General features: G+C 35.4%; 1 protein-coding gene across 9 annotated transcripts in view; it reads left to right on the forward strand.

Moving 5' to 3' along the window:
• Nucleotides 1-22,747, forward strand: part of FRYL (FRY like transcription coactivator) — a 244,559-nt gene that overhangs the window by 95,117 nt on the left and 126,695 nt on the right. For all 9 annotated transcript variants that reach the window (XM_004268286.3, XM_033425475.2, XM_033425476.2 and 6 more), the window contains 2 exons: nt 12,887-13,086; nt 21,791-21,844. In XM_004268286.3, the coding sequence (XP_004268334.1) occupies nt 12,967-13,086; nt 21,791-21,844 (174 nt within the window). In that variant the 5' untranslated portion in view covers nt 12,887-12,966. The remainder of the gene's footprint in view (nt 1-12,886; nt 13,087-21,790; nt 21,845-22,747) is intronic.

The following is a 22,747-nucleotide window of genomic DNA, read 5'->3' on the forward strand; positions in this document are numbered from 1 at the left end:
CTTGCTGTGATTTATGTCATAGAGTGTTCTGCCTATGTTTTCCTCTAAGAGCTTGATAGTTTCTAGCCTTACATTTAGGTCTTTAATCCATTTTGAGCTTATTTTTGTGTATGGTGTTAGGGAGTGATCTAATCTCATACTTTTACATGTACCTGTCCAGTTTTCCCAGCACCACTTATTGAAGAGGCTGTCCTTTCTCCACTGTACATTCCTGCCTCCTTTATCAAAGATAAGGTGACCATATGTGCGTGGGTTTATCTCTGGGCTTTCTATCCTGTTCCATTGATCTATATTTCTGTTTTTGTGCTGGTACCATACTGTCTTGATTACTGTAGCTTTGTAGTATAGTCTGAAGTCAGGGAGCCTGATTCCTCCAGCTCCTTTTTTTGTTCTCAAGATTGCTTTGGCTATTCGGGGTCTTTTGTGTTTCCATACAAATTGTGAAATTTTTTGTTCTAGTTCTGTGAAAAATGCCAGTGGTAGTTTGATAGGGATTGCATTGAATCTGTAGATTGCTTTGGGTAGTAGAGTCATTTTCACAATGTTGATTCTTCCAATCCAAGAACATGGTATATCTCTCCATCTATTTGTATCATCTATAATTTCTTTCATCAGTGTCTTATAATTTTCTGCATACAGATCTTTTGTCTCCTTAGGTAAGTTTATTCCTAGATATTTTATTCTTTTTGTTGCAATGGTAAATGGGAGTGTTTTCTTGATTTCACTTTCAGATTTTTCATCATTAGTGTATAGGAATGCCAGAGATTTCTGTGCATTAATTTTGTATCCTCCTACTTTACCAAATTCACTGATTAGCTCTAGTAGTTTTCTGGTAGCATCTTTAGGATCCTCTATATATAGTATCATGTCATCTGTAAACAGTGACAGCTTTACTTCTTCTTTTCCGATTTGGATTCCTTTTATTTCCTTTTCTTCTCTGATTGCTGTGGCTAAAACTTCCAAAAGTATGTTGAATAAGAGTGGTGAGAGTGGGAAGCCTTGTCTTGTTCCTGATCTTACTGGAAATGGTTTCAGTTTTTCACCATTTGAGGACGATGTTGGCTGTGGGTTTGTCATATATGGCCTTTATTATGTTGAGGAAAGTTCCCTCTATGCCTACTTTCTGCAGGGTTTTTATCATAAATGGGTTTTGAATTTTGTCAAAAGCTTTCTCTGCATCTATTGAGGTGATCATATGGTTTTTCTCCTTCAAGTTATTAGTATGGTGTATCACATTGATTGATTTGCATATGTTGAAGAATCCTTGCATTCCTGGAATAAACCCCACTTGATCATGGTGTATGATCCTTTTAATGTGCTGTTGGATTGTTTGCTAGTATTTTGTTGAGGATTTTTGCATCTATGTTCATCAGTGATATTGGCCTATAGTTTTTAAAGTTAGGTTTTTGAATTATCTTATGAACGATCCTTCACTTTGCTTCCTAGAGCTTTGTCCCTGACATGCATTCATTTAACTCTCTCTGTGGTATTATATAAGTAGGTTTCCTTGTTTATGGTGTTTTTCAAAGTTTATCATCAGAATTAGGTTTAAGTAAAATCATTGTATAGAGCCAACTGTTCTGCTTTAGAAGAATAGTGGAAGGCAGTGGTTTTCACCCTGGCTGCACAGTAGAGCCACCTTAGGGGGTTTTCAAAAACATACAGATGCCTGGGCCTCCCTCCAAAGATTTTGATTCTGATTTACGGAGTTGCCAGAGAAGGCTGGCAAGGACCAGCATCAGGTCAGAAAACTTGACTTAGCCAGAATGCTGCGAGTGGATATGAAATCTTTTCCAGAGGGCAGAATTGTTATAAACAGTCTTGACAGAGACAAGCTTTTACGTTTGCCAATTTACTAATTTACAGTGAGAAATACGCCAAGTGAATGAACGTTAATGCTGGAGCTGGCAGACCATTCTTTGCTCTCCTGTGAGGTAGGTCATAAAAGCTAAATTGTAATCAGGAAGTTGCGTGGAAGAGCCTAAAGATCTAAGAAATTTATATGTGTCATGCTCTGCTCTAGGGGCCAGAATACTCATCCTTTTGTCCACCCTACTGGATTGTAGTTAGGTGGACATGACATTTCCATCAGCAGTGTGCTAAGTGTTAATTTCCCTATACCTTGCCAGCAGTAGATCCAATTATTCTTTTTAATATTTGGCACAAATTTAACATTTGTGTATAAAATGAAAGCTCACTGCTAGTGTGATTTTCATTTTCTGGGCATTACAAAGTTTGAATATTTTTTCATATGTTTGTTGTCTTCTTAGATTGGTTCTTATGTGAACTGTCTAATTATGTCTTTTGCTAGTTTTTTCTCTGTTGTGTTGTCTTTTTTTATAAATTTGTAAGAGCTCTTTGAATATTTTATATTTTCTGTCATCTGCGTTCTGTTTTTTCCCCGACTTTGTCCTTTCTTGTTTATGGTATCATTTGCCTTATAAATATTTAAAAATTTTATTTGGTTGAGTACATTCATCTTTTTCTTTCTCTCTTTTTTTTATTTTTTAATAATTTTGGGTGTTCTATCTTGGCTAAAAGTCTCCTCTCTCCTGGATTATACATGTTGACTTTGAATTTTTTTTTCTAAGACTTTAAAACATTTTTACTTCATATCCATCTGGAATTTGGTTTTTGAATATATTATGTTTATTTTTCTGCAGATGAGTAGGAATATAGTCCAACATTATTACTAAATAAATCATTCCCTCCCCTCTAATTTTGCCTATGTTGAATTCTTACTCTGAGATTTTTGGGAGGTTCTCTAATCTTTTATATTAATCTATTTATCTGTACTTAATATTCTCTAAGTTGATTACTTTTACATTGTGTTCTGATATAGTCATTATATATATATATATATTTACCCATTTTACTAAGTTTTTATTAATTGAAGTATATTTGATGTACAATATTACATAAGTTACAGGTGTACAATATAGTGATTCACAATTTTTAAAGGTTGTACTCTATAGTCACAAAATATTGGCTATATTCCCTGTGTTGTACATTGTATTTTTGTAGCTTATTTATATGTAATAGTTTGTACCTCTTAATCCCCTATCACTATATTGCCCCTCTCCCCTTCCCTCTTCACACTGGTAGCCACTAGTTTGCTCTCTATATCTGTGAGTCTGCTTTTTTTTTGTTATTTTCACTAGTTAGTTGTATTTTAGATTCCACATATAAGTAATATCATACAGTATTTGTCTTTCTCTGTCTGATTTACTTTTCCTAGCATAACGTCCTCCAGGTCCATCCATGTTGTTGCAAATGGCAAAATTTCATTGTTTTTTATGGGTGAGTAGTATTCCGTATACAAATACTTACATACATACATGTATATATATATATATACCATATCTTCTTTATCTGTTCATCTGTTGATGGACACTTAGGTTGCTTCCATGTTTTGGCAATTGTTATCAATGCTGCTGTGAACATTGGGGTGCACGTATCTTTTTGAATTAGTGTTTTTGCTTTTTTCAGATATATACCCAGGAGTGGAATTGCTTGGTCATATGGTAGTTCTATTTTTAGATTTTTGAGAAACCTCCATATTGTTTTCCACAGTGGCTGCACCAATTTACATTCCCACCAACAGTGTACAAGGGTTCCCTTTTCTCCACATCCTTGCCAACATTTGTTATTTGTGGTCTTTTTGATGATAGCCATTCTGACAGGTGTAAGATGGTATCTCAGTGTGATTTTGATTTGCATTTCCCTGGTGATTAGTGATGTTCAACATTTTATGTTATATTTTGATATATGTTTTGATTATAGTTATAATCTGTTCTGATTATAGTTATATTATCTTCTGATTTAGAGACTAGTGTTTATATTCTTTTTAAATAATTTTTTTAGCTGTTCTTAGGTATTTATTCCTCCTAGTATATTCTAAGATAATTTTATCCAATACAACCTAAACAAAATAGTACTGAAATCTTAATTGGAATTGTACTAATTAATATATTAATTTTGTGAGAATTGACACATAATAACAAATGCTTTTATCTATAAGTATGTCCTTACCTTTGTTCATGTCTTCTTTTTATGTTCTTTAAGAAGTTCTTGAATTTTCTTTTATATAAATCCTATGCTTTTTTATTAAATGTATCCCTACCTATTTATATTTGTGAATAGGTTTTTATCGATTTTCATTCCTACATAATTGCTAGTTAATAAAGAAACTTCATGTCTTCTTTTTCAATATTTATAACAATGATTTCATTTTCTTGTATTATTGCATTTACTTATATCATCCCATAACCTTCAGGATGGTGTTGAATAATAAAGCAAGAATCAGCATCTTTGTTTAATTTGTTTTAATTGAAATAGATTTGGTGTTTTGAAACCTATAATAATATTTGCTGCTGGTGAATGGTAAATATTTTATTTGTTTCCTTTGTCTCTGGCTGCTGGATACCAGTAGGTGTGCAGTTGTATTTCTTTGTCAGCTAATTAAGTGTGTGAGCCATACAGCTACAGTACTATTTTAAAGTATAATCCCAAGAGTGATGGAAGGGAAAGCAGGCTCAGTCTCTGTGAGCCTTAGTTAGCTATCAATTAAGATATTAAGAGGAAGCCCCTTTGTTCTTGGTTTGTTTAAGTCATATCAGCCTCAGGGATATAGAGGACTCAGCCCACCTATTTAGATTCTGCTCGTCTTCTTGGAAGTCTAAGAAAAATGGCTGCACAACCATATGCAGTTATTTACCTCTGCCAAGCCCTGGGTCTAGGTATGTTTGCTGGATGAAACAACTGGGTATGTTTGCTGCAGGATTCTGGTGTTCATATTTTCACTTTAGGGCTATCCTGTGGTGAGGCCCTGGTTCATGTCTGGCCAGAGGAGAAGATTTTGCCACAATAGGTTTTTCACTGGCAGTGAATATTTTTATGGGCAGAAGAGTGGAGAATATAAATGAAAACAACTTTTTTGTTGCTTCTGATACCATACCCACAGTTGAGAGATAACTCAACTCGTTCATTTTCTGGTGGGGAAGCAGAGCTTAGAGAGGTTAAATGTTTTGACCAAGATTATAATGATATTCAGTAGCCAAGTCCAGGGCTCTTGTCTTCTGACTCCTAGGTCCATGCATATTTTAAAAATACCACATTATTTCTAAATTTTTAGAAGAGTTTCTTAGGCGAGCTTCTGAAGGTTCAAAAGACTACAGGAAAATAATAACCTCAGGGAGACTCTGGCTGAGTGAATAATGGATTATTTAGATGATAGGTCATTTTTCTTCAGCTTTATAATAAGCGATATTTCTGTAGTAGATTACAAGTAAAAAACATTGGTAATGTGCCAAAGATGTCATAGGACTTCTATGTTTAGAAATTGTTTTCAATGGGAATAGTTTAGCCTAGGATAAATAAACATTTTAGGAACAGCTGTCCAAAGAACAAGCAAAAGTCTTAATTTTTCTATCCATTGAAATTCATCCAGAAGCAAAAAAAGTTGGACTGAGTAGTGAGGAAAATGATTTCATTCACATAGAATAGACACTTAAAGTATTTAGGAAGACAATTAATAAGAATTAAAGAGATTCCCCTATGAAGGAAAGTATACATTTTCCTTTGGGTACATGAAAGAAGACAAATTAGTGAGGGTATGCCAGGTTCTAGATAAGACGTCTTAATTAAGATGTCAATTTTCTTCTAATTATTTTGTGAAAGTATGCATAAGCTTGGAAGTATAAGTGACAATAGGTGAGAAATTCCTGAAGATAATGAGTACACCAGGAGTATTTGTGCCAACAGATGATAAACACTATTATGAAAAGTTACAATGATTAAAAGAATGGTACTGATACAAAAACTGATTGTTAATGAGCGAATAGGAAGCATATTTGAGTATGAATTTAGTTTATGATAATAAAATCAGTGACAAAATTTTAGTAAAGGTACTGAGAAGAACTGATTAAATGTTGAGGAAGAATTTTTAAATTTTTGTCGTATAACACCCCAAGACAGATTTAAATGGAGTGAATATAACTAAAAGAGAGTTAAAAGAAAATAAAGGTAAATATATATCTGATCAAAGTGGGGACGCTTTTTCTTTTTAGCCCATTTTATATAAATGAATTTGAAGAGCAACAGAAGTACTTGATTTGGCAAATAGTTATTCTAAGCAAAGAGTATGTTAATAATATAGACGTTTAAGGAAGAAAAAATGATATATCAAAATCTGGCAGTTGTGGAGGAAATAAAGCCACTGATCTGAAAGTTCTTAAACTGAGAACCTAAGTTCACATTCCATTCAGATGGGACAATCGACTTTAATTAGAAGTCAGTTTCCTTGTCATACATGAACAGTAACTTGATGTGGTGTTTTGCACCTGGTTCCTGCCAGGAATTTTACCATCTGGTTGTTAAATTATCGGCGGCTTGAAATCAGCCATGATGGGAGTATTTCCATGATGGAAATTAGCAAATGCTGCAAATCAGGACACAATTTTTTTTTTTTAAAAAAGAGGCGTTTACCAGCTTATCGCTTGAAATAAGATTTGGTTTGTTAGCATAAAATAAGATAATATGCAAAATATCTTAATAAATATTAAATAATGTTTTGTTTCCATAAGAAGTGAATGGTGTCCGGTTTGAGATTCCTTCATTCATGAAGGAATTTTGAGGTATACCTTGCCTTATATAGCAAATTGTGTTTGTGCGCTGAACCCATCAAACAATGCTTTCTTATTGTACCTCTCAATATGTACAGCGTGCACATTTCTTTTCTTCTCTTCAGAAACAGTTGCTTTCAAATGTACAGTTTTGCTTTGGATGGTTGGTTGAAAGATACACCAATCCACCTGGCCTCCCCAGAAGTTGAAGTTTTCTTTCATTCCCTAATCTGATTTTGCTATCTTTGTTTCTGCGTTCAATTTGTCTACCATATAACCTGATTTGTGTTTTTGACATTTTATTGTAATTGACTTAGTAAACTGTTTCTTCTCTTGGTCCAAGTACATTATTGTTTTAAGCTTTGGCCTGGTCTGCTGTTTATTGTGACTCTTCTCAGGCACCTTTGGTTCTGGCTGACAGGAATAGAGTAGGCTTTTCTTTCTTTTTTAAAAAAATATTAGACTTTTTTTTTTTGTGAAGAGCAGTTTCAAGTTTACAGAAATTTGAACAGAAAGTACAGAGAGTTCCCATGTACCCGCTTTTGCTACCCACCCCTCCCAGCCCTGCCCATTTCCCCTACTATTGATATTTTACGTTAATGTGATACATTTGTTACAATTGATGAACCTACATAGACATATCATAATCACCCAAAGTCCATAGTTTACAATATCAGTCTTGGTGTGGTGCATTCTATGGGTCTTGACAAATGTATAATGGCATGCATCCATCATTACAGCGTCATACAGAATAGTACTGTGCCCCTAAAAAACCTCTGTGTTCCACCTATGTATCCTTCCCTCCCTCCAACCCCTGGCAGTCACTCATCTTTTTATTGTCTTCATAGTTTTGCCTTTTCTGGAATGTCAAATAGTTGGAATCACACAATATGTAGCCTTTTCAGATTGGCTTATTTTACTTAGTAACATGCATTTAAGTTTCCTCCAAGTCTTTTCATGGCTATATAATTCATTTCGTTTTAGCACTGAATAATACTACATTGTCCGATGTACCACAGTTCGTTTATCCATTCACCTACTGAAGGACATCTTGATTGGTTCTAAGTTTTGGCAATTATGAATAAAGCTGCTAAAAACATCCGTGTGCAGGTTTTTGTGTGTATATGTTTTCAACTCCTTTGGGGAAATACCAAAGAGCACAGTTGCTGTGTTGTGTGGTAAGAATATATTTAGTTTTGTAAGAAACCTTCAAACTGCCTTCCCTTTTACATTTTCACCAGTGGTGACTGAGAGTTCCTGTTGTTCCACATCCTCACCAGCATTTGTTTTTGTCAGTGTTATAGATTTTGATCATTGTAATAGTTGTGTAGTGGTGTTAACTGAAAAAAAAAAAAAAAAAAAGCACAACCTAAAAGTTGAGAATTGTGTGTGCTGAGGACTTCGGCCTAGGACGCAGCCTCTAAGATAGCTCTGAGGGACTGCTCCTGAGAGGTAAAGGAGGAGCTAGGATACATAGGAATTTTTGCAACAAAAAACCAGGTCGTTGGAACATCAAAAGATTACTGTTAATTTAAAAAACCCAGACATCTCATGTTAGTGAATTTAGCACTTTCCTGTGTGCTAAATTCATTAGCACATAGAAAGATGCAAGAGTCTGGGCTCATTGAAATCATTCCTTTGATATGCACCTTAACTGTCTAGGGCCAGTATCCTGTTTTTCTCCATCCTCAGAGTGCATGTTGGGGGGGCTGCAGTGGCTAATGGCTTGACGTTGGCAGCACCCTTTGTTTACTGATATGGCAGATGACATTTTCCATCCACAGTGGTATCTCATTGTTGTCTTAACTTGCATTTCTCTGAAGACGTATGATGTGGAGCATCTTTTCATATGCTTACTTGTCATCTGTATGTCTTCTTTGGTGAGGGGTCTATTCAGATGTTTTGCCCATTTTTTAATTGGATTGTTTATCTTCTAAGTGCATTTTAAGAATTGTTATATAGTTTGGATAACAGTTTACCGGATATGTGTTTTGCAAAGGTTTTCTCCCAGTCTGTGTCTTTTCATTCTCTTAACAGTATCTTTTGCAGAGCTGAAGTTAGTAATTTTAATACAGCTCAGTTTATCAATTTTTCTTTCATGGGTTGTGCTTTTAGTGTTGTATCTAATAAAGTCATAGCTAAACCCAAGAACTGTTAGATTTTCTCCTTCTTATAGTCTGGGAATTTTATAGTTTTGCATTTTACATTTCGATCTATGACCTATGATCCATTTCGAGTTAGTTTTTGTAAAAGATGTAGGTTCTGTGTCTAGATTTTTGGGGTGGGGGCATGTGGATGTCCAGTCATTCCAACACCATTTGTTGAAAAGTCTTTTTCCATTGATAGCCTTTGCTTCTTTGTCAAAGATTAGTTTCACTTGACTCTGTCTTTGTGAGTCTGTTCCTGGGCTCTCTATTCTATTCCACTGATCTATTTATGTATTCTTTCACTAGCACCATACTATCTTGTTTACTGTAGCATTAAAGTAAGTTCTGAAGTCGGGTAGTGTCAGTCCTCCAACTTTCTTGTTCTTCAATATTGTGTTGGCTATCCTGGGTCATTTGCCTCTTTATATAAACTTCAGAATCGGTTTGTTGATAGCCACAAAATAACTTGCTGGGATAGGCTTGCTTTTTAAACTAAGAATTTTGCTTTTGCCTTTTAAAATAAGAGATATTTTTGACTTTTGGTCTTGTTCAAAGGCCATTTACCTTATACCTTTTCTTTCTTAGGTTGTCATCAACATGTTTACTACTAACCAATATAAGTAAATAATTATAATAAGTAAGCAATTGTGTGGTATTTTGTTACTTTTCTGTATTATATAAATCTCTTCGTAAATATGTGTGTAATATGCATGTATATATAAGATTATGACCACAAAGTAGTAATTTTTTATCCCTAAAGACCTGTTTTTGGGGGTGAGGGTACTGCAGGCAGCTTTCATAGACTCCACTGGGGTCTTTTTAAAACTACATCCACCCTCCCCTACTCATCCTTATCTAAAACACCTCAGTCACTGAGTCACTGTGCATTTTGGGGGATGTTACTGTTTAGTGTTGTGCATAAGAATATAATAGAGCTAGAAAACACTGAGAACCGCTGCTGTAAAGTAATGAAACCAAACATGTATCAGCTTAGGGTTTTTGTGTCTCTTCTCCCTTGTCTGTTCTCCTTCATTGAAGTTCAGTTTATCTTATAAAGGTATAGGAGTCTTATGAGCATGAAAAAGGTAATTTTTAAATGAAACATGCTAAGAACAGTGCTATATAGAGAGTTAGCTGTCTAAAAATACTGTATTTATGTTTTATTTGCACCTTATCTAAGAGAAAGAGTATACATGCTAGGTTAATTTTTATATTTTATCTTAATTTTATATGTTAATTATTCAGGTCTTACTTTATTCTTATTATTATCAGAGTTTTATAGATTTATATTCCAAGGATGTTTAATCTGACATTGGGTTTTTACAACTTGTAATTCAATGCCTGAATTGTGTTTAGAGTTAACACTCTAACATTTATGTCTTTATTCTCCCATAGGCTTATATAAAATTTTCAAAAAATTTTAATAGCATGTAGAGAAATAGGATTGTTTAACCTCATAAAATATTTAACTCAAGCAGTCTGGTGACATCAGGTTAATCTAGTTATGTGTAAACTAGCATTCTTACCCTGCTTAGAGTGACCATCCCTTTTTCTTAACTCTTAGCAGAATATGAGAAAAAATCACATATCTTCACCAAAGCTGAACATTATAATGAAATACACAATTTGGGGAAACCACTTTGATAAATGAAAAGTATTATTTAATTTTTATTTATTTTTAAAATATTAGTGAGGTTAAATATTATTTTCATGGTTACTGGCTTCTTCTGTTATATCTTTTGTAGCTTGTTTCTTCATGTCCTTTGTCCAGTTTTCAGTTTGGGGGTGTGGGTCTTTTTTAACTGATTTCATTAGAGCTTTGTGGATGGAGGTAAAAGTGATTAACTCTTAATAAGTAATTTTCGTTAAAATTTGATTTTTTAAAAAATTGAAGTATTTTTATTTTGGAAGATAATGCAGGTCTTTGGAAGATAAACCTTTATCTGGAAGATAAATACTGGTTTCCCTAAAACTTTTGGCTGTATTGGCAAATTTCTTAAAATATGCAATTATGATATGTAGGAATATTTGTTTATGCTTAATTTATGTTTATGATTTTTTAGGAAGTAGAAGACAGTAAGGGTGAGTTTTTGAGAGGTCATTTTAACTAAAGTTTTTTCTTTTTGAGGAGACTTTAAAGGTTACAATGTTATTAAGATTATACTTCATCAGAGTCTAGAATTCAAGTGCCAAAGTCTGTCATAGCTTCTTGTTTAAAACGTTTATTGTAAAGTTAAAGCCAAAGAAACTTTGTAACTCTCTTATGATCTTATGAATCTTAATTAAAATATATATTTTGTATCTGCTGCCATAAGTCAAAATCTTAAAAGTGTTTCATCCTCATTTTTATTTCTAAAATGTAAATTAAAATTCTAGAAACTATCTGGGTAGGCTTTTTCACTATTTTATGATTCCCAAGAGTTATTCAACATGTGTGGATATAAAATATAGAATATTCTTAATGACTCAGAATAAATTTTTAAAATTTAAGATCTCCTTTCCCCACAATGACGTTTGTTAACACATTCTCTCCTTTATAATACACAGTGTTGGATCATGAAACAGAGTAAACAAACAAGTCATTGTTTAAAATAAATAGTGTGCACTGTGTTCAAAGGACTGTGAATTTTTGTTTTGAATTGTTATTATATAATTTTAGTTCTAGAATACATTACATATTATATTTTAATTTTATGTGATACAAAGATATTTATTTTAGATGCAATATTAACAGTTTATAACATTCTTTAGATTATTATTTTAAATATTTAAGCATCATGTATGACTAACTTCTAATCTTAACCTTGGAGGAAAATATTCTGTTCTATAAAAAATAAGTAAGTAAATGAAGATAATGAATAGGACATGAAAGTAAGCCATTCTTTGGTATTTGGAAGTTCAGTCTTTTTTTTTCCCCCTGGCTACACCGCACAGCTTGTGGGGTCTTAGCTCCCCGACCAGGGATTGAACCCGGGCCCTCAGCTGTGAAAGTGTGGAGTCCTAACCACCGGACTGCCAGGGAACTCCCGGAAGTTCAGTCTTTCAAAAATATTTATTTTTCTTAAATTTGCAAATTATTTTTTCTGAAGTGACTGCCATAACCTGACTTTATATTGCTTTCTAGAATTTTCTTTGGGTGTTATCACAGTTACCTTTAGATATCTTGACACATACTATGTTTGGTAGAGTAGGGTTTTCTTTTTTTTTTTTAAGTTGACGGAACAATTCCTTATAAGTTGGGAGTGTGTTTATTTAGATTAAATTTATTGTCCTGTGGTTATATACACACATACACGTAAGCAGAAATTCAGTCTTTGAAAAACTGTGTTCTGCTTCCTGTTTCAAGGAGGGAGTTATTTATAGGACAGCATATTGAAAGGGTAGTATCTAGAGATCAGCCTGAGGGAGAGGAGCACATTCTTGGAGGTTCTCTGTGAATATTCCAGGCCAAAGGGATGTCACAAGCTGAGGTTAAAGAATGGGAGGGTCTATAATATACAACAGCCTGGAAGATCGAGGTGACTGGATAAACTGTAGATAAAAGCCAGGTAGACTGCCCAGGTAGTCAAAGGAACAGAACAGGTGAAGATAAACGGCAAGCAGTGGTGTGTGCTCTCTTTGTGCCACACTTGATGCGAAGCCCTGTTTGCCAGGCACAGTTGATATCATCCCTATCTCTCCTTTGAATGATTCAAAGAAAAGTCCTATGAGTCATGTTTTATTTCCTTCATTGCACATAACTTTGTTTAGAATTCATTTGTTCATTCAATACATATTTATTGTATACCTAGTATATATACCAGGCACTGTTCTAGGCTCCTGGGATTCATCAGTGAACAGAAAAGACAGAAGAGGATCTTTGTTCTAATAGCATTTACAACGGTAGGGTAGGGAGAAAAAGAGTACATAGTAAACGTAATATATAACTAAATTATAGTTACGTTGGGCAGTATGTTAGAAGGTGACAAGTGTAATAGACAAAAATAGAGTCTGGTAATACAGATTGGGAGATCTGGATGGGATTTAGGGGGAGGATACATATTAAATAGGGTGGTTATGGTTGGCCTAATTGAGTTGATTATTAAAGTAGAGTTCTTTTGTTTCTTTTATTTTTAGCTTCAGCACAAGTCAGCAAAGTGAATAAGTACTGCACTTCTTCCAACTTTCATTCCACTTTGGGGAAAAAGAATATCATCATGTCAAGCATTACGATTGACCCAGATGTCAAGCCTGGTGAATATGTCATCAAGAGCCTCTTTGCAGAATTTGCTGTTCAAGCTGAAAAGAAAATTGAAGTTGTAATGGCTGAACCCTTGGTGAGTAGAGCTGACCTATAAATCCAATATTTTCTTGACTTGCATTAACCATTATATTACAAATTTTCCAAAGAAAATAATATACTTGAAAAAATATTAAAGGAAGCCAATCTGAAAAGGGTACGTACTGTATAATTCCAACTGTATGACATTCTAGAAAAGGCAAAGCTGTGGAGACAGTAAAAGATCAGTGGTTGCCAGGGGTTGGGCAGGGGTAGGGGTGGGATGAATAGGCAGACACAGAGGATTTTTAGGACAATGAATATATTCTGTATGATATTATAATGGTGGATACATGTCATTATACATTTGTCCAAACCCATAGAATATGCAACACCCGTTGTGAACTGTAGTGCAATCTGTAGACTTTGGATGATTAGGCTGTGTCAGTGTAGGTTCATCTGTTATAACAAATGCACCCCTCTGGCGTGGAATGTTGATAATGGCGGGGGCTATGCGTGTAAGGGCACAGGGGAATATGGGAAGTCTATCCTTTCACTCAGTTTCGCTGTGAACCTAAAACTGCTCTCAAAAATAAAGTCTTCAAAAAAAATTAAGGGGTAGGCCAGTAGTAAAGTGATGATCTAAAAAGCTGTAATGACTCTAGAACCCACTTTGATAAGTTACTGCAGGTCACCAAAGAACAAAAATGGATTTCACCAATGGGAATTGTTGAGACAGATAAAACATAAGAGAAAACCTAAAACATTCTGTGAGTTAATGATGTGACAGTAGCCAGACTTATAATGAACATGTAAACAGCTTTGAACTTACAGTACACGAGGATACTTAAAGAATGTGAGGAGCTCTGTGTGAGTCGAGCTTATGGTGACGAAGGAAGAAAAAGACCAAAAACAAATGTCTGGGTTGGATTCTAACGAATTGTGGTGGCTATTATGATAGATAATACGGTGGTTGGGCAGTAAGAGGGAGAACAGATGAAAGGCAAAGACTGTTTAGTTATTGTATATAATTCAGGCTGGAATGAAAAGAGCTAGGGAACTAGGGCATTAACAGTGGAGAAGTGGTTGCAGAAAAAAGTGAGATAAACAACACAAGCAGAATCAGTAGAACTTGACACATAATTAGGAGTAGGTGTTTTGAGTGAGAGTGAAGGGTTAAAGATTTTTTGAAGTGTTAGAAAAGATGGTAGTGTATTTACTCAGGTAAAGAAAACAGGCATATTATTGGGGTAGTAAAGGTGATTAAGATAATTTTTCCTTTGTGTATGTTAAGCTTGAGCTACTAGCGATCTAAACCATGTGGAACTATTTGATTGGTAGCTGGAGATTCCTTTTGGGAACTCACAAGAAATATAGATTTTGGCATCATCTACATGAGGGTGATAAAGCTAAAAGAGCACATGATAATATCAAGGGAAGAGAGTATAGAATAGCATTATTATTTTCAAATAATATAGAGAGGCAGAACACAGTGAACACTGAGGAAGAGCGTATTGGACTTGGAAATTAAACAGCCTGAGAACAGTTTTAGCAGGATGATATAACTTTAGGAAGCAACTCTTTGGGTTTGAAGGGAATGGATATGGGATGTATCAAGATCACGCTGGTAGGTTAGAAGTACGGTGATGATAATGAAGATGGAGGTAGAGGATGTAATAGCTAAAATTTATTTATTCCTTACACAACTGGATTAGCGATAGGTCTTCACTGCCACTTTGAGACTCAGAGGGTTTGTTACTCGTCTGAAGCCCAAAGCCAATAAACAGCAGAGTGAAGAGTTAGGCTTAACTCAATCTGCTGTCCTTCCTCAGAAGGAAGGGAGGAAAGGAACGGAAAAGAGAATAATGATGACCTAAGAAAGAAGGGAAGTTGAGGAAGTATCATAGGTTCTTAATTTTCTTAGTGAAGTAGGACTTAGCATTGCTCATAATATGATGGTATGTGTGTGGGTACATGCATGCCTCGAGTTTCTTTCTGATCATTAAATAGAGGAAACTACTCTGAAGAAAGCACCTATGAAATAATGTATTTGAGGTTTAATAAATAATAATAGGTAAAAGGTCATTAACCAAAATGTATATTTTAAAGCTGTGCATCTCACTATATTCAATTTAAGTCATTCCACGATTACTTTCTGCATATCAAATTAATGTTTTTATACCAATGTATATATATTTTACAGCATGTATAAAATATAAAATTTTGTTTTAGAAATTAGGATTACAAGAGTCTATAGATATGAATTAATGATTATAAGACTTGATTAGAAATGTAGTTACTCTATAAAATGTTATTTTCTTCATCCATGGTCTATGAATTACATGATAGATCGCTACACTAACCTACTTAAATAACGTACAGTCAGAAAGGGAACCACTTTTTAAAAAATACATTAGAAAAAGTTTATGGAGCGTGGTGACTGTGGTTGATAATACTATATTGTATAACTGAAATTTGCCAAGAAAGTAGAACTTAAGTGTTCTCACCAAAAAAAAAAAACCAAAAAGAAAGAAAGAAAGGAAAAAGTGAATATGTGAGGTGATAGATGTTTTAATTAACTTGAAGGTGGGAATCCTTTCACAGTATATATGTATATATCGCATTGTATACTTTAAATATATTACACTTTTATTTATTACTTATATCTCAATAAGCCTGAAAAAATGTTTATTAAAATTTTTAAACTTAGATAAAAGTAGAGATTATAGTATAATGAACCCTCAGCAATCAGCTGGCTTCAGCAATTTGCAACTTACACAGCACATATTTAAAACTTACCTATTTTATAAAATATTTTTAAACAGCACCATGTGCTATGGTCCTAAGAGCTCTAAAATATTTTATATTCTTAAAGGAATTTTAATTTTGAAATGTGAAAGTCTTCAGAGTAAAACAGTTAAAATACGAGTGAAACTTCCTAATTTGAATGAGTCTATAATATGGTGATTTTCCATCTTTCTCCTTCCTTTTTCTCCCAATGCCATTGTTACTGTCCTAGCTGAGGGCCAAGTTCTGTCATATTAGGCCATTGCATTAGCCTTCTACGCAGTCAAGAAGTGGTCCACTTCCTTCCCATTTTCCTTGTTCTCACCAGACTTTTCCTCATCTAAAATACAAATATTATTGCCTTTCTGCTTTAGAAATCTTGCTTCCTTTTCATTGCTATGGATTAAATTAAAGTTCTTGGTGAGTCATTTCAGCCTCTTCACAGTCTAGTTACAGTTTGTGTAATGTCTCATGATTCTCCTATTCTGATGTGTGCTGTGACACTTAAAAGTATCCTCTAGGGCTTCCCTGGTGGCGCAGTGGTTGAGAGTCCGCCTGCCGATGCAGGGGACGCGGGTTCGTGCCCTGGTCCGGGAAGATCCCGCATGCCGCGGAGCGGCTGGGCCCGTGAGCCATGGCCGCTGAGCCTGCACGTCCGGAGCCTGTGCTCTGCAACGAGAGAGGCCACAACAGTGGGAGGCCCGCGTACCGCAAAAAAAAAAAAAAAAAAAGTATCCTCTATATATTCTGTTGTTCTGATGTATTTTTTATTTTTCTCTCAATCTAAAATGCTTTTTTGTTCTAAGTGTCATTTTATTTTTATGTCGTTTATTTATTTATTATTGGCTGCGTTGGGTCTTCGTTTTTGCACGTGGGCTTTCTCTAGTGTGGTGAGCGGGGGCTACTCTTCTTTGTGGTGCGCGGGCTTCTCATTGCAGTGGCTTCTCTTGTTGCGGAGCACGGGCTGTAGGTGCGCGGGCTTCAGTAGTTGTGGCCCGTGGGCTCTAGAGCACAGGCTCAGTAGTCGTGGCACGTGGGCTTAGTTGCTCCGCGGCATGTGGGATCTTCCCGGACCATGGCTCGAACCCGTGTCTCCTGCATTGGCAGGCGGATTCTTAACCACTGCGCCACCAGGGAAGTCTTAAAATGCTTTTAATTCCTCTGTTTTTAAACCTCTACTCATTCTTCCAACTTCCCACATCTTCCCTCTAACATAGTGATCCTTCCCCAAACTAAATGAATATTTGTTTTACCATAATACTTTGTTCATACTCCTCGATTCTGACATTGTCATATTATGGTTAATTGCTTACATGTTTATCTTTTCTGATGTGAGCTACTTGATATCAGGAACCAGGTCTCTTTTTCCTCTGTACCTGCAGCACTGCCCTTGGTGGTAGGTGCTTAGTAAAAGTTTGTATTTTAAATTGAATGTAGCCTTAAGAACATTGCTGTGGCCTGTGCCCTTTTTCTTCTAACAAAGCATAGTATCATTGTGTTAGCCAGAGCTTCTGATAGTTCTTTCAGAATAGTCTGATGTTGACTATATTTTATTCATTCATTTACCAGTTAATTTCAGAAACATCTGCTGTGTAGTTGAAAATGAGATTATTAAGTTATGGTGAGTAGTGGTGAGGATTCCATTAGAAAATAGGTGTTTCTACCCCATCATCACACTTAAGAGAGAAGAGGCATCCCCGCTTACTCCTCCTGACACACCAGGAAAACCCCCAGTGTTGTAGACGACAGCAGCCAGGGACAAACACTGGCTGAGAAAATACCCATCATATTTTACGGATTTTACCCGCCTCACTCCTATATACCAGCGTAATTTCTTCTTGTCTGAATCAGATCTCTGCCAGCTTTGTTTCATTTATGTCCAAGTCTGAGTAGATGGTGTATCGTTTACCCAGCCTCAAGATTAGATAATGAAAATACATTTAATCTAACATTATCACAAGGTTTTTATTATAGCTTCAAATGCGTTTATTGTGATCTCATTTATTTTGAAATTTATTTTGTACCCTTTCCAGTAATAAACAGCCATTCAAGATGACTCTCTTGCGTTCTTGAATGAAACTGTCATGGGGTCTCTTTAAAGAAAACAGCATCCACGAGTTGATACATAAAAGGAGGCTAGCATGTCTCATGGTCAGATGGACAGTAGGTTACATGAAAACTTAGAAGCACAAATGTGAATGGCTTTTGCTAAAAGAATTTAATCAATCACTAAAATGAGAGAACTGGCCTTTTCATTCTCATATTAGAAGCCACAATAAAAGGTTAAGGAAGGCAAAAGATTCGAAGATTAGCTGAGCTTGACTTTAGCCACAATTTCATTTTTATCTTAGAAGGAAGACTCAAGAAGGAAGGGCAGGGCTTCCCTGGTGGCACAGTGGTTGAGAGTCCACCTGCCGATGCAGGGGACACGGGTTCCTGCCCCGGTCCGGGAAGATCCCACATGCCACGGAGCGGCTGGGCCCGTGAGCCATGGCCGCTGAGCCTGTGCGTCCGGAGGCTGTGCTCCCAAACGGGAGAGGCCGCAACAGTGAGAGGCCCGTGTATCGCAAAAACAAAAAACAAAAAACAAGGAAGGGCAACCATTGAATAAAATTGCAGCTTGCAAACTATGCAATCAAATACCTTAGGTTTCTTTCTTCCTAAAAGGAGGTAGCTCAATCCTGGGTAATGATCCAGACACATCCAAGCTTATCTGTTACTGTTTTAGATTGCCAGTGACCAGAAAAGAAGAGAGGAAAAAGGGCTTTAACCAATCACCTGCTGATTTAGACTGTATGTACTTGGTTTAGGCCCAGCATTTTTACAACTCTGCACTGTCCACTGTTTTTTTGATAATATTAAATATGTATTTTAAAGAGTTTCTGATCTCTTATTTCCTCCAAACTGCATTTTTCTGTTCGTTTCCACTTCTCCTCACATGCTTATTATAACATATTATATGTTATTTATTATGATTGAGGCACTAAACAGCTGATTGGAAGCTCTGTGTACATGGAGGGACCTTTTTGACTGTGGTCTTTAGTGTGTAATCATCTGAACCATCAATGTCAGATCTTTTGTTGGAAGCTAGAGTCCCTTGGAGGAGTCCTTCAGTAGCCCAAATGGGAGGGTTTAGACTTGGCTGCTAGCATTCTGGGGATGTAGAGACAGAAGACAACTGGGCGTTTTGATATTTAGTATATACCTTTTTACTTAAGCTCCCTGTCTTCAGTGTGGTACGTTGTCTCCAACTGTAGTATCCCCCGGTCGACATCTCTGTTTTGCCCTTTCGTAAGAAGGGCGGTTCCTCTGTGAGTAGGTTGGAGGGACAGCCAACCTGCTAAGTAGAGTGGGTGAAGGGAATGGGAGGGAGGGTCTAAATGTTTCCTAAACTATCGTTCAACCAGTCCTCTTATTTTTAACTTCACCTTCACCCACACTTTCATAGTACTGAAATTCTCCAGTTCCTGAGCCTTTGGGGAGTTCCAAGGTACTGACTGGATTATCTTTCCTTCACTCTGCATGGCAAGCTTACTCACTTCCCTCTGATTGTGACTTAAATGTCATCTTCTCAGTGGTCATTCTAAAACCTTCACCTCCATTGCAACTTCCTATCCTATAAAGTCTGTCTAAGGTAATATATATTTTCTTTGCTCTGTCATTAGACTTTTAGCTGTTCAAGGACAGCGATTGTTTAGGAGAGATTGCCATCTTTAGCTGCAAATTATTGAAATATTTCAGTATCACTGTTATGCTGCGAAAATCTTTTCAGTAAATTCTTTTGCTTTCCCTGGAAGCTACATGTTGCTGTTGGTCCTCTATACGTAGATATTAAAGGGTCAAATTAGAGTGTAAAGGATTGTGCACCTTAGATTCATTATTGATCTATTATATTCTTATGAAATAATAACATTATAAAAAGTGGAAATAGTTTTAAAGGTTATGTAATAAAAATAATGACCCTTCCTTCCATTCTGGATCAAGATCATCACTGTCCATAGTTTTTAGTATACCATTTTTCATGTCTATTATTTATCAATCTCTGTAGCACCCTCCATCTTTTATTTTTTAAAAAAAACACAAATGGGAGTTTTTATATGTATATTTTTTCTGTCCCTATTTTTATTTTAACAAAGTAAATCAGAGATTATTCTGTTATAAGCCCATATATATTTGTCTCTTTCTCTCTAATGTTGAATATTATTTCAATAAAAGAAAGTACTGTAAATTTTTTTTTTTACCAGTCTCTATGGATAAGCTGTTTGGGACTTACCCCAACTTGAGGCTACTGTGAAAAAAAATACTACAGTAAACATTCTGGTACATAAGTTTTTGCATTCGTCTATATGTGAATATAGAGAATAATTTGCATTCTTTTTAGTTGTGTGGCAATGGGTTGCATGTACTATAAACATGTTTTAAATAGTTATCCTTTCAAAATCTCACATTGAAAGTACATCTGCTTGACAACGATTAGGCCATCCTCAACCATACTGTAATCAAACTGAGAGGTTAATACAGAGTCCTTGATTAGTAATTTATACAGCATTTAGTGTGGTACACTTACTTCATATTTTTGTACTGATGGTAACATGAGTGTTCTTTTGCATTCAAACATCATTTCTGAGTTCTTATTATGGAAAAAATAACTCATCCTCACTTTTTGGTTTAGGGAAAGCTCTGTGAGGATGTCAGATCTTCAGAAATCTTTGAGAAAGCATGAGTTTGTTGAGAATTGAAAAGTGTGAGGTATAAGAAAACTGTGTTTCTGAGAAGGTTATTGCTCTCTTTTAGTCTGCTTGGCCATACTTTATTGTATAAACACCCTATGTGAGTAATAAACTACTTAGATCAACACTCCTCAAAATATTACTGAAGACCTTTAAATTTAATATTACAGTGAAAAGAGGGATCAAGTGAGGGGGATCAAATTAGTCAAATAAGTTGGTAAGAAACAGCTTATTATCTCTCCTACACCACTCCCAGCCCAGGTTTTAAATACACAATTCACATTAGGATAGCTCAGTAATTTTCAAACTTTTACATACTTTTAAAAACAACGTTCTAAAAAAACAAAACCAAAAAAAAACCCAGCCAATGTTCTATTGGACTTGCTATGAGACTTACTGTTTTACTTAAATTTTAGAGGTAGTTAATTGGGCCTATATATTATTGGATGGGATCCTCATCATGTTACATGTTTGTAGTGTATAATACTTGGTTTTAGAAATTGACGGCTTGTCTGCAAGATAATTACCAAAGTGTGCTTAGCATATAAGGGCTCAAGTGCCAAGGACATGCCAAAAACCTTTCCCTGTTAAGAAAGTCAAGCGCTGTGGAATTCAGGTATTTTACTGACCCCAATTAAATTAGTTAGAAATGTGCTTCTCTGATAGTTAGATTAGGAATTTTTAAATTTCAGTGGCAGATCCATTTGTGAGTTTATTTTCATGAAGTTATAGCAATAAATGAGAGAAGGAAATTGGGGCTCTTGGATAGATAAGCTTCAGAATATACATATTTCTAAATTCCAGTTTTTTTCATGGAAAAATGGCATTTGTTTTCCTATGATATATATTTCAATAAATACATTTGTTGAATAAAAATTCAATAAAAAAAGCATAAAGTAGAAAGTTTAGAAAATCATCCTAAAAAATCTCAACAGAAGAATCAGTCATAATATATGTGAACATAATTTGAGACATCTCTTATGTTCAGTAAGTTAGGTAACTATATGTGGGGTAAGCAGCAAGGCAAGTAGGTAGAAAGGCTGACAGAAGGGGTCATGCTAGGTATGCTATTCTAAGTTAAACTAGTAATATTAAATTTTGTTTGTATTAGCAGATTAGAACCTTTCCTTGAAACAATCTAATTACAAATAAAACAAAAACAAAACCATCTCACGAATCTCAACTGTTTATTATCGGTAAGATTTCTAATATTTTGCATATATACTTTTTTTTTTTCAATTGTAGGAGAAGCCATTATCTAGATCTCTTCAGAGGGGTGAAGATCTTCAGTTTGACCAGGTATGCCAATGTAGGGGGAATATTTTTTCCTCAAAGGAAAATGTTTATCCGCACAGTCTGATCCAAATACATCCAATATTAAGAGATTTATTTATTTTGTTTAGTGGTCCTGTATGTTTTTATACACTAGATTCAGTCTGGAACTGGTAGTCTGTTTTTTAACAGAACAAATAGAATGAGTTATGAACTGTGAACTTCATAGAATGAGCTGTGAACTTTATTGATTTCTGTTCATTAAGCATTTTAAAACTTTGCTTTTCATTGGTACCCTCTTTACTATATGCCCTTTGAAAACTTCTTAAAAGATTTCCAGTCATATCCCTCAATCTTTCCTTGTATACAATTTTTACATAATAATATTTGACCTTTTAACATTTATTTTTTCCTGTTGGGGGTATCAGAACCTTTATACTGAAACATCCAGCCTGGTTCTCTCCCTTTCCACCCCATTTTGAAGGCAGAGCCAGAGACAAGGACTTGGTTCTGGGAAGAGATTCCAAGGAGGAGACTTGAGAGATTGAGGCAGGAAGAGGAAGAACTGATAGAGATCACTGCTCTGGGCACTGGGGGTTCATTCCATTCTGAGAATCATACCGAATGTCACCCATTTTTGTCTTTCTGAAGACTGGAGGGCTGGAGCATTTATCTGCAGCCCCTATCTCCAGCAGTTGAGGGTTGCCCTAAGAGGCATTAACTACTTGTATCTGTGCTTGTGCAAAGGCCAAGTGGACTGTCTGTGTCAAAAAGCCAAAGAAGCTTAAAAAGGAAGATATACAATGGCCAACCCTCCCCCTCCAAAAAAACCCTGCGAAACCAAAAACCTTTTTATATAATACCAATATCTCAAATTTAGTGGTAATCCTCTAATGTCAGTTCTTTCCTCTTGCTGATTTTGAATGTTAG

This window comes from Orcinus orca, chromosome 4, assembly GCF_937001465.1.
Source record: "Orcinus orca chromosome 4, mOrcOrc1.1, whole genome shotgun sequence".
In the NCBI taxonomy this organism is placed as follows: domain Eukaryota; kingdom Metazoa; phylum Chordata; class Mammalia; order Artiodactyla; family Delphinidae; genus Orcinus; species Orcinus orca.